Source organism: Lethenteron reissneri, chromosome 36, assembly GCF_015708825.2.
Source record: "Lethenteron reissneri isolate LAM-NWPU_2019-01 chromosome 36, ASM1570882v1, whole genome shotgun sequence".
In the NCBI taxonomy this organism is placed as follows: Eukaryota; Metazoa; Chordata; class Hyperoartia; order Petromyzontiformes; family Petromyzontidae; genus Lethenteron; species Lethenteron reissneri.
The window spans coordinates 7,080,893-7,094,605 of NC_083814.1; the positions used below are offsets into that span (position 1 = coordinate 7,080,893).

At 43.3% G+C, this 13,713-nt stretch overlaps 1 protein-coding gene across 1 annotated transcript in view; it reads right to left on the reverse strand.

Annotated features, from left to right (window-relative positions):
* Window positions 1-2,039: 2,039 nt before the first annotated feature.
* ECEL1 (endothelin converting enzyme like 1) overlaps window positions 2,040-13,713 on the reverse strand; it is a 38,581-nt gene continuing 26,907 nt past the window's right edge. The window contains 4 exon segments of the mRNA XM_061566220.1: window positions 2,040-2,800; window positions 4,459-4,535; window positions 6,169-6,264; window positions 11,928-11,993. Of these exon segments, the coding sequence (XP_061422204.1) occupies window positions 2,701-2,800; window positions 4,459-4,535; window positions 6,169-6,264; window positions 11,928-11,993 (339 nt within the window). The 3' untranslated portion in view covers window positions 2,040-2,700.

A 13,713-nucleotide genomic window follows, 5' to 3' on the forward strand; every position in this document is an offset into this window, starting at 1 on the left:
ATGCTCCCTTTAAAAGTCTACTCCAATGCAAATCCATCGATCATGAGTTTTGCTATTACAGCCACAAAAACGAAAGTACATTCGATGCAAAATATCTTTTAGTTAAAATTTCTCGCAGTATTTTATACTGTAATTAGCAGAATGATGGTCTAACAATGTATTTTCTTGCGGACATTTTCCATCAACATGCTTTCAAAATCTCTCCACAATCTGGTCGTCTTCAGTGTAGAAATTACATTTGATGACGAGCCACCAAATACAAATTAAGCATTTGTATGCCATTACTAAATTGTGTTTTTTTTTACGCATAAAATTGGTGAAATTTTGGCCACAATCTTTGGACAACAAAAAAATGTAATGCTAATTTATTGAAGGGACTGGGGTTTTACACGCACAATATATTGTAAAAAAAAACTAAACTGGATAACCAACCATTAGAGTAGACCTTTAATTAACAGTGCTGCCATTAACATGACGGGCATTGATCATACGTCAGCCGATGGAAATGTGTGCATATCACTTTACAACAATTGGCACGGCTTGCTTTGTATAGCAGCAACACAACCTCAATTACCTAAAAAATATAGACAACACCTTCTTTACATATGCCCCTCCATGTAAAAAAATAAAAGCTTTTCTTAAACATCCTATCGGTCACACGGCCTTCTGTGAGCGAATTTTCTCAACATCATCGTTTTAATACAAGCAAACACTTTGACATGCGGTGTCTCATCAGCAGATGCAAGGCTGCTTGCTGGTATTTTAACCAATACTGCTGAACAGATGAATTCCCGGAAGGCCGTGGATGAAATACTTAAATTATTTATCTGGAGAGACAAACATGGGAAGAAGGCGTTATATAATTATCGACATTCTCCACAATGACGCCGAATGATTAATGCATAATTAAGTGAGCTATAGCGGAGGTACAAATATAGTTATCGATACGTAGCAAGAAGCCGGCTAGATTAACAGTCGGCGGTTTTGTGCACAGTAATATGGCAATGTGCATGTTAACCAACGTCACAAACTGGGGCAATAAAAGTCGCACGCATTCTCAGGTTTTACCCAGCAATCTGTTTAACGAGTATATTTTTCATTGCCCCAGGAAGGAATGCCTACACATCGCTCAAGGCGAGCAAGGGCAAGCGTTTGTTTTTAATGAAACGTACGGTTTTAACACGGCGTTTATCACGATTCACTTCGCCCGTACGCGGGAGTGATTTGCGACTTTTCTGTAAGCACCTATATACAAACACGACATATCCAGTTGCTATTGTTCAAATACAGTACACGAAGAAACAGTTTTGATGCCATAGTCATGGAAATACTAAGCAAGGAATTGAAGCCAGCGCTTCTCACGATGATCGTGGCACTGTGTATCTGTTACAGATACCAACCTACTTGTTTCTCTCTTGCATTGGGGCAGTTTTTCAGATGTCAAACCCACCCTGGGATGGGTCAATGAATGGTGCTCTGGAGATGGTGGTCACTGTCTGCTATTTCCCGCAAATAATTTCTGTCAATCCACTAAAGAAGGCTTCCCCGCACCATTTTGACCATGGAGGTTGTTTGACCATACTTCACCACGCTGGTCATTGCGGGTTGGCGAACGAAGGAAAGCCAGGACCGGTGTCGATATCACTCGCCAATTCTGATAAGGGACCGTCCATAAATGACGTCACGCGATTTTGGACGATTTTTGACTCCTCCCCTCCATCGTCACACGGCGTCACAAAAAGTCAGACCCCCCCCCCCCTGAAATATGACGTTACAAAGCTCTGCCCCCCCCCCCCCAAAATTAACATGCTTCAAATCGCTTTAAACTATTGTCATTGTAGTGCGTATTTAATGTGGCGCTGCACTCTGATGTTGTAGGAGAAAACATTTATGAAAACGTCTATTTAATTAAGTAGAACGTGTTGTCTATATTTATTTAAAGTTGCGCATTTTGATGTGACGTCACATTTCTCACCCCCCCCCACCCTCGTCACGCATCGTCACAAATGTCTGACACCCCCCCCCCCCCCCTAGGTGCGTGACGTCATTTATGAACGGCCCTAACCGTGGGCAGGAATCGAACACGTGGCACCGTGTTCATAGCACATTACATTTCGCCTTTCCCGCTTAAATTATGTTCACTTTCAACACTGTTACATCACTGCTCTTCCGTTATATCTTGCACTTTGTAGCTGAAGTTTAGTTTCAAGGTGCCTCATGAATAAATTCTCGTTCTGCAGTTGTTCTCAGGACAGACCGGTCCAAGCCTTAGGAATGTGGAATGTCTACCCATGTATGGGACAAATGCATACTCTCCAAATCCCATGCCAGCATGTGGTGCCACTGACAATAATTAACACGCATTGACACTTGTGCAAATTACCAGTGACAGCGGGCTATAACCGCCAAACTAACCACACGCGTGATCCTCTTTCTCGCGAGCGTTAATCCAAATACATAAGCCCAGCATTATGGAGGCCCTCGCTTTGAGCCACCCAGCCCAACATTTGCTCTGCTTCCTTTAACATCGAAATACATCCAAAGACCGCATCAATCTGGGGGGTCAAACTCGGCCGTCGAACTCATCGCACCCGCGAGCCCGAGCAGCGGCCCCCCTCTCTGGCACGCATACACGTGTCACGTGGTGTCCCTGCGGCCGGGTTGAACACGTGGGGTGGTGGTGGTACACGTGCGTTTTCGTCACCACACGGAGCACTTGTGCTGAGGGTTCATGGGGGTGCCTCGCCGGCAGTGGAACACCCTGCCGAACTCGTCGAACTGAGACGCGCTGCCCAGCACCCTGCGCCACCAGCGAACAAAGACACAAGATCCCCCCCATGTAGCCTCTGCCGACCCTTAGGGCAAGTGCTGTTAGCGAGTAGCACCTATGAAGGCCGCCACGGCACACCAGGAGGTGGCGTGGCCAGCAACACGTCCTTTGTCCCCCTAGTTGCAATGTTTACACACCGCACAAGGTACTCATTTGAGGCCGAGTCGACCTAGGGGAGGCCCAGGACCGGTTCAGATAATCGTTACTGGTTTTGGCGTGAGCGGGAATCGAATTCGGGTCACCGGGTTTGTAGCGCAGTAAACGAACCCCAGGACCCTACGCCGCCATCAAACACCAAAGACAGAGATCCCCCGTATAGCCTACGACATGCTGTTGGGGCAAGTGCTGCTAGAAAGCACCACCAAACAGAATCCATCGCGGATGCGGATATCCGATGCACAAAAGATGAAAAAATAACTCTCCAGTTTGCGACTCTGGTCATTGAGAACAGAATGTACAACAAATAATCCACAAATACGAAATGGGCACCACAGCGATAGATTCCGCTGCTCCTGACGAGGTTATTTGGCTTCAACAACCTGAAAGGGAATTTATCTACAGTACATGCAGCCATACGAAAATGGAAGGGTAAAAAAAACAGATCACACAACACAATTGTTATATTCTTTGGATCTTTCGGGAAAGCCACGTAGAATAGAACAAATAATAATAAAATAAAAATATCACGACGTTTGATCGCAACACAAGCAATCGTCATCAGGTGAAACATATAGCGGGAGAGCTGCTGAGAATATAACGAAACATAACAATTGTTGATTTAAAGCTTTCGTGACCGCAGAGATTCATATTCTTGGTTCTTTCGGTAAAGTCACGTAGAAGGGAAATAATAGCCTAGACTAACAAAGACACCAATGGACTTACATAGAGAACCATTCACCATACACATAGGCTTAGATCTTCTAAGCCAACAGTTATATTATTGTATCATGGGGTTGGCTGTTAGGATTTTCTTTCTCCATGTGCCTCTCTCCTGTGCATCTTCTCTAGTCACAGCTGTTGCCCTCATATCTCATTTCACCGCATACTCCCATCTCACCCTCGGTTTCCATCTCGATTGGTATGGTGCAAAAGAAGTTCAACATACATACATACATCTCCTCCTGCCCTGCATCGGTGGCATCTCGATAGGCTTCACGTCTCTGGATCTCTATGTGAGCCTATGTGTATATTTATATTTGTGCGATCTAACCCCAAAACACCTCTGTTACGAATAATAATAATATTGATCATGAACGCCTATGTGTTAAAATGAGCCGATGGGTCTCGATGTGAGTCTACGAATCTCCATGTGAGTCTGTGGTTCTCTAATCTCCAAAGCCCTTCTAATTGCATCGCTTCCAAACACGTGCCCAAACCATCTGTGCCCTGCTTCCCTTACCTTTTTGGGAATATTAGACACCACCGCTAAGGTGCCAATATCTTAATTCTGCCTCCTTTCCAATACAGATATTCCCAAGATCAATTTCACGAGGATGATGGGTGGAGTCGACCCCAAACCACGCTTTGAACTCACAACCTTATCTGCTAAGCGCTGTGTGCGAACTACCGCACCGCACTCTTCGGCCGGTGGTCAGTTTAAGTGGGGCACCTGTAGTTGTAGTCCTCACCTGTAGTTCTCGGGCGAGTGCTTGTCTGTGAGCAGCTGAAGGTAGAGAGACTGCGGTCTTCTCTTCATGCACCAGTTCTGAGAAGAGAATGCACACTGCTCAATGAATCCCCGACAGCTTTGAATCAATCGCCAGAGTTTGCCCGTGGTTACGCTACGTGCAAAAGCCAATTGGTGTGGGGTTTTTTTCAATTCAAAGTTTTGTACCGTTTATGCAAAGGAACACGCCTGTGAATACGTCAACCGCAGAGATGGAGCGATGAAATCAGCTCACGTTCAAGTGTTGGGTGGATTTGCTTGACTGCCCATAAGAGATGAAGGCGGTTTGGGGAGGCCTTCACACAGCAGTGGATTAACCATTGCTGATGATAATGATGGTTCAATAGTTTGTAAAATGTATGGAATAACAATGTATACATTGTTGCTGCTAACGACACGGTTAATCATGCAGCCGTCATTTATATTGTTTTGAAAAAAATACATTTAGGATGCAGTGAATGACAAACAGGAGGAAGCTACATATGACAAATCCCATCTAATCAGCACACCTTGGTGAAAGGTGCACATACATTACAGTACAGTACAAAGAACACCAGTGGGCTGTTAAGGATAAACAATTCTGTCTTGCGAAATTAGAAGTTACTCGACTTATAGAAATAAAATAAGGCAATATTGATTTAATTGCATTTGGGCATTACCCCTACTCCTGAATGAAAACCAGTGATTGACTCCTCGTCAATAAGTCAGGGTTCAATCCGTCATAGTTTGTCACGAAATCACTTAACCCCAACCCCAACCTTAACCCAACGCTATTTAAATGCTCAACACTGGAACCACTCAAATGTCTGCATTGTTATGGACATATGCTGTATTTCCGTGTCATATATGGATTCAATACCAAACTCTAGGCTGAGTGGTGAATATCATTAACGTGTTTTTTTCTTTAATTTATGTATTCGAATTACATTAATGTATACGTCCTTCCAAATAACGTATCCTGCTTACCAAAAGGACAAATATATATAATGTGGCAGTCTAAATTTGATTAACTTCCACTTTTAAATGTTTGCTCAGTGAGCAGGATGAAATTAGGTGCACGGCAGAGAGGTTGTGATGCCATAGCAGAGGTCGCAACCGGGTACCCGATACCCGTACCCTACCCGATACCCGGCTACCCGTACCCGGCCGGGTACGGGTACCCGTTTGCGACCCTGGTGCGGCCGGGTACGGGTACGGGTAGGCCGTGAGTCACTGGTGAGTCACCGTTTGTCACTCATTTCGGGTAGGGTACGGGTACGGGTAGGGAACGGGTACCCGTACCCAGCCGGGTACGGGTACCCATTTGCGACCCTGGTGCGGCTGGGTACGGGTACGGGTAAGAAATCAAAACCCGTTTGCGACCTCTGTGCCATAGCCATGGGAACCATGCATCCACAGAGCAGGGGAGCTGTGATCTCTGTCGTGCCCTAGACCCACGAGGTTCACTGCCAGTGCTGACCAGAGGCTCCTGGAGGCCCGGGGGCAGCATGCCGCATGGGGCCCCTTCTTACTCCACCATCCTTGTGGGGCCCTCTGCAGCGTGAAGCCCCCCCTGGTGAAAATTGTCCCTTTTACTCCCCCTCCCCACCACCCACCCACCCACCCCCCTCTCTCTGGGCGGCCCCAATTTCACCGCTGGCTGAGCTGCTGGCATTGGGGACGACGCACTCACCTGTGCGAAGGCAACGAAGAAGAGCTGCTCGTGGGTGTAGGCCATGCCCTGCAGGGGAGGCTCGGGCCCATTCTCACGCACCCACTTCTGATAAGCCTATACACTCGCACGCACAGCAGCCGGGGCCCGTGCAGCAATCATAGGGCACGGTTATGGGGCAAAGGGGTCGTTTGAGAGCGCATATTACAGGTACGGCCCAGCGCTGGGTACGCAGGAGTGGGTTGTAGCAGCATCATTCCTAGCCAGCCTAGTCCTTGCCAGGGCTACAGACCGGATACTATTATCATCATCACGTACCAAAGTGACACATTACGTCTTGCGAACGTGATGTGTCACTTTGATCATTACTTGTGTATCGATAGTTTAATGTTAATGTGACATTTTATTGAGGGACTACTACTGTGTTGTTATCTTGGCGTGGTCTGGGACTGTTTTGTTGTTTTTGCTGCCTTGCCCAATGTTGATAATTCGGACTTCTATCAATCAAATATTTATGATTTATTTACATTTAGTGACTTGCTTACCATATTCTCTATTTTGCACTGATATCGTTTTTCGTTTTCTGTTGTAACTTGCTGACCCGCCCCTACTGGTCATCTGTACAGAAGAGCTTCATAGCTCATCGGATTCCTCCAGTATACAGGAATATTCTGATTCTGATCTTCCGCTGGCCATTATCATGTGCCCAATGCTGGATAAACACGTGACTGTGGTAGCAGGACACGAGAACAAGATGATGCGGCCAAGAGTAAACTTTTTATCTATGTGACCCTTTTTGCCGGTATCAAAATGATGACAAGGGAATTGGCTTTAAACCTGGATGTGTAAATATGTTCAAACACCCTTCTATTGCAAGGCATCGGAGTCTGTATTGACCACGCATACTTGTGGTAAAACATGTAAATAAATATGCTGTGATAGCATATGCAATAACGTTGTGAAAACAACCAAAAATCCTGCACTAATATGAATTATCTTCTTGGTTCTTTCGGTAAAGTCGTGTAGAATGGAAATAATAAAATCATGAAAATAAAACATGAGTCTGACTGTCTTCTCGACAGACCTGTTCTTCACCTGAGGACGGCTGCTTGAGTTGTGGCCGAAACGTCGTGAGAATTATTTAGTTATGTTTTATTTTTATTATTTTATTATTTCCATTCTACGTGACTTTACCGAAAGAACCAAGAAGATGAATCCCTGCAGTCACGAAAGCTTTACATCGAAATATAATATGAATTAATTTCAGCTGCTGGAATCTCACGGACAAAGAAGGGCTTAGTTACAGACACGGATATTTGGGAATGACACTGCTCGTATTCAACAGAGGGCAGCAAATTCCATTGGTGTATCATATACGTTTGTGTAGCAAACCACACTGACTAGCGTGGTGAGGTCAGGTCAAATATCTCCCATGACCTACGCGATGAGGGAGGCCCTCATCCAGCAGTGGATTGACAGCCGTGTATATATAATGTATCCACGTGTACAGTCAAAAGCCTCTTTTTTATGTTCGTGCTTTCGTGGCAGATCTTATTGTCCGCATTTGTCCGAGTAAATTTTGCGTGTCTGAGTAACTTGAAGTGTGGATAATCACGAACAGTATAATGAATTAGCCATCACTTCTGAATCGCTCCTCTTAAACAGCATAAAGGATCGGGACAACAGTAAGAATGATCGGTGGCACACGTGTTTGCAAATGTGCCCCCTGCTGTGATGATAAAGACATGGCCATGCATTTGGTCATGCGGTTATCATACTGCCCAACACGAATGACCTCGGGCAGCGGTTCCTAACATTTCCGAGTGTTACGGACTCCATCTCAACTTCCAAAAAAATTGAAATTGTACATTGCCTTAGTGAGGACGTTACTCAAAAAAAATGTATTGCTCTGGTTTTCCCACCTGATGATGATTGCTTGTGTTGCAATCGAACCGTCGTGATTTTTTTAATTTTTTTCTAACTACGTGATTTTTTTTCTAACTACGTGACTTTACCGAAAGAACCAAAGAGTATGGATTCCTGCAGTCACGAAAGCTTCAAATCAAGATTGACGTTACTATAATTTGTATTCTTCTTCTTTTCCCTGTAGTAGCCTCACGGACCACCAGGGGTCCGCTGATCACAGGTTTGAAACCGCTGACCTAGGGCCCTCAAGAGAATTGATATCGTGGCCATTATTTCTCTTTGCCTAATCTATTGGGAAAACAAAATCGGGTCGATTCATTAAAAAGAGAATCTCTGGCCCCTCGCCCTGGCAATGGAATAGAGATTGTTTAAGTAAGCGCGCACGATACCTCTGTAATAACTGGCAACATTTATTTCACAAATTATTACGGCAGCTGAGATGGGTGGTGGGGGGGGATGACTTCACAAACATGCATTGAGATGATTTATATTATTTTGATGCTATAATTGTCCAAATAACGGGCTACTTTGTTGAGCTATCATTTGTGGCCAGGTCGCTTCTGAAAAATAAATTAATACCACAGTGGCCTTGTATTTATTTGTGTTTGGGTGATTTGTTTATATGTATTGTACTTTGCACTCCTATCGTGTTTTTGTGCTGTTTGTTGTTGTAACGTTATGTTAAAATAACTTCATAGCTCATCAGAAACCTCCAGTATCAATAATCTGATTAATTGTTCTTGGTTATTTCGGTAAAGTCCGACAGCTCTGTTCTTCACCTGAGGACGGCTGCTTGTGTTGTGGCCGAAACGTCGTGAGAATTTTTATTATGTAATTTTTATTATTTTATTATTTCCCTTCTACGTGACTTTACCGAAAGAACCAAGAATATGAATCCCTGCAGTCGCGAAAGCTTTGCATCGAAATTTAATTAATTATTGATTGTGACACTGTACAACGTGGTCCAGATGTCTTGTGACCCCCAATGAATTGACCCCTAATTTTTGTTTCCCATTTCATATTCATTTGTTGTTTTAAATAAAGCTTATTTAAATACAGCTTATTTAAAACATACTACGTTTTATATAATTAACTGGGGGTCACAAGACATCTGCACCACCCTGTACAGTACTTCCCACCGCCAATAATGATAGCATACTTTAAAGGAATACTCAGTAGAGTTACAAAACGAGATGAATGACTCATAATCACGTGTGACGTGATACATACACATTGTACACGCACACTGGGTACGCACACACAATGTGTGCTCGACTCCCGAGATGCCAAATCATCAAAAAAAAAATCTAAATTGCTCTCGACTCTTTTGGCATATCATACAAAACAGTGTTTAAATCCAAGAACATACCAAACCTTTCTCGATAAGCCAGAGAGAGCTTAGCAGCTGTCATTGAAACAGATTTTTAACCTCACTTAGCAAATTACTTGGTACACTTTCTCACAAGGGCTTTGTAGCGCTTTTTTGTTTTACAGAAGCACAGTGTTGGGATGATGCGGCGTCTTGTTACGTCTGCATCTCACAACAACGAAAAAAAACGGGAAAAAAGGAACACAGCACCATGTCTTACCGGAGTACGGAGCAACGTGCAAATATGCCCGGAATGATAATATTATCTTCAATAAAATGCCTACGTTGTGTCCGTTTTCAAAACAAGAGAAATAATTCTCACAGAAATTGCCTTACTTATCTCTTTGGTTCAGCGTTGCCAGTTTAACCAACCATTTTGTAAAAATAAACGTTCACCAAGAGAAACCCATGATTTGAAAGAAAGTTAAAGGCTAAAACAGATACAAATAATTATTTTCACCCATCAGCCTATATGCTGCTTCTGAAAAAACGATCTATCTTCCAGCAGTAATCAAACCCTGCACCCTGCTGGGTCGGTTTTAACTTTCAGAGTCTCATCAGCAGAGAGTGACTGGATACATGAATGTTGCTGGGTTGCATAATTGTATAAGCAGGATATCTCTCTTCACAGTATGGCACCCATTCAGCACAAAGCAGTACATTTGTACAAAAGCTGTGTGGAGTCCTAGAGGCTTACGGGTAATAACATTGCAAACCGTACATGTCCCCCCAGCCCCAATGAAATCAGAATTTGTTTTAACAGCGTGTTCGTTCAACCCAGTGGCATTTAATCTTAATTTTGGAGCTTTCGTGACTGCAGGAATTATTCTTTGGTTCTTTCGGTAAAGTCACGTATAAAGATAAAATTATAAATTATATAATATAATAATATATAATATAATAAATTAAATAATAGCATACTACGACGTTTCGATTGCAACACAAGCAATCATCATCAGGTATAAAAGAAATAGCAACAAAAATCTAACCAGAAAACTATAGACAGACATATAAGCAGACAGACATCATAAAGATACACACAGAGAGAGAGAGGAGAACACGTATCGGCACAAAGAGAGTGGCATTTATATCACGGGCCGAGCCGTGCTGATGCGACTCTGAGAAATCTAAACCCGTTCACAGTTTGCTGCTTAAACGCATGCTGCTGGAAAACAATGTTTGGAAGGGCACATAGGCTGATGGACTAAAAATGTTATCTATTCTCGACGTGTTATTTATATATTATATCTTTAGTACCCATATTGTGATTGTGCCACGGACACGTACAGCCCTAAATTTCGATTTAAAGCTTTCGCGACTGGAGGGATTCATCTTCTTGGTTCTTTCGGTAAAGTCACGTAGAAGGGAAATAATAAAATAATAATAAAATAATAAAAATAAAATTATAAAAATAAAACATAATAATTATTTTTTTTTATTATTATTTTATTACTTCCCTTCTACGTGACTTTACCGAAAGAACCAAGAAGACGTACAGCCCTTTTTGTCAATCCACTGCTGGATGAGAGCCTCGCCACGCCGTGCAGGGTCGTGGGGGGGTCATTTTACCATACTTCACCACGCTGGTCAGTGTGAGTTGGTGAAGGCATTGAGCATAGACGTGGAACCGAAGTAGAGTACAACAATGGATTTGTTTGCACTGCCTTCTGCTGACCACCACGTAGCACTACCCCACAGCCGCCTATGACAACCGGGCTCGCATGGCGCTTGCCCATTCTAACACTATCCAGGCTCCAACCGGATTGGCTTGCGATATCTGAAGAGACCGGGTGTCTTCTGTGTGATATTTGTCTGACTCGCACACAATCCTTCACCACAGTGCGTGGGTTTTTGTCGAGGTATGTTTGTTATCGACAGTAATGCTGTATCTGCTCAAAAAAAAAAGATGAATGGGTGAATATGTGTGACATGAAACAACTGTGAAGACGTGCTCTCTGAATCCATATTAGCAGAAGAATCTTAATGCAAACAATATTGCATGTGAACATGGCCTTTCGTGTGTGTGTGTGTTGTTGGGGCAGTGGTGCAGCGGTTAGTACGCTGCACCACGAACCTGGCGACCCGAGTTCGATTCCCACTCACGATCAATAACAGTGGCAAATAATTGAACTGGTCCTGGGTTCTCTTCTAGGTCGGCTCAGCTTTAATAAGCACCTCGTGCGGTGTGTAAACATCTTCCCTGGTGCGACGTAACCCACGCCACCCCTTCGTGTGCCATGCCAGCCTTTATATTTCCTCGCTAGCAGCACTCGCTCCAACAATCTAATTGGGCGATTGGGCGATTGGGGGGAGCTTTGTATTTGCTGCTCTCTGATACGTATCAGGTTGTACCCGCCACATTGTATTCGGAATGATGTCCGACGTTTCGGCAGCTACCACTGCCGTAGAGACTCTGCGCGTGTGATTATAGACTCTGTGTGAGCAGATTGTGTTGCGGGAAGCTGTAATGTGTGATTATATTTACATGATACGCTAGCTTCAGTCCTCCCATGTCAGCAATGTTTTCTCCCAGCGTTAATTTTCCATTCACCTAAACGAAAGAAAAGCCACGTGCATTCATGAAGGCAAACATCGTTTTAAACGAATCAACAGCAACACATTTTAGGAAAGTCACATTACACCCGGGGTTGTAACCAAATGTCATGAAGTAGCGTTGTTTGCTCTAGCAAATTGTACAGAATTTCGATTTTAAACTTTCGTGACTGCAGGGATTCATATTCCTGGTTCTTTCGGTAAAGTCACGTAGAAGGGAAATAATAAAACACTAAAAATATAACAATGCAATTCTCACGACGTTTTGATTGCAACACAAGCAATCATAATCAGCAAGAACATTTACAAATTTTCAAGAAAATACAATTTTCAAATGTTCTTGCTGTGGTTTTCACACCTGACGATAATTGCTTGTGTTGTAATAGAAACGTCGCCGTGAAAATTTAATTGTTTCATTTTTATTATTTATTATTTTCCTTCTATGTGACTTTACCGAAAGAACCAAGAATATGTACAGAATTTATTTGCTTTGAATTTGCATTGTATGTATACGTATGCGTAACCACATGTGAGTTGGCTGAGACCAAGACATCCATTTTCAAGGGAGACCTGACAATTCTTGATATTTTAGCGCATTTAACTTCAAGCAATATTAAAACATATATATGAATACAGGTCCACACTGTGTTATCTTCGTAGCGGCTTTTGGCTAGCCATCAAACAAAGAAAGCCACCACATCACGCTCTTTCAGATGAGCTTCTGTGGACGTCTGGAACGCTCTTCCTTCCGATATTAGGAAGCCACTGGAGCTATGCACTTTTACATCTACATTGAAAACTAATTTCTTTAGAACAGATTTATGTGTTCAGTTTGTTGTCCATCCCCCGCACCTCCGACGAGCATGGTTGGCTTTGTAGAGTGCGAAAGAAGTTCAACATAATACATACATGGAGGCTCATGAATGTACAGCCAATGTACTATACTAATGTGTGGTTACGTGCACCTACACACCCCGTCTGAAACTGGTATAGTCTTGAGTAATTAAAATGTTTATTTGGGATTGGGATTCAGAATCTTTTATATGTTCATACAATGTAAACCAACATTTTTTCCTTCGTGACCACCGCGTCCTACACATCAGCCCCCTTTGGGAAGGTACATTTATCTGTAGCCTCATTAACAATGTGAGTGGACGTGTCATGCAGATAACGTGCATTGCCGTTTAGTACGGGGTTTCCTTAACGACCCACCACGGGACGTCTTTACATTTTAGCAATGTCGTCCATTCCCATGCACATTAAGCCGAGGAATGCCGTTTGGCATCCATGGTTAAGTTGACCATCCGCATTGGTCTCTCCAAGGCTGGGTCCACACCAGAGCAGTGCCGGATTAAGCTAGTGCGGGGCCTGTAGCATATGTTATAATGAGGCCCTAAATACAAAAAAAAACACGTAAATATTAAAACACAAATTTTTAACTTGCACAGTAAAGTCATTGTATACTTTTTTATCTGCTATACAACCAGATAATGTGACAAATCGCTAAACCTTGAACACCCAGTCGTTCATACGAGTTGAAGGCAGTATAGTACTATAGTAATAGAGCAAGTGCAGAATCACCGAACCGGAATTGATAGCTTGAAAGCATATATCACGGGGCCCTTGAAAGTGTGGGGCCCGTAGCATATGTAGCTACTTTTGCTAGAAGCATAATCCGGCACTGCACCAGAGCATGCAAACTTTCTTTAGAGCCTAGT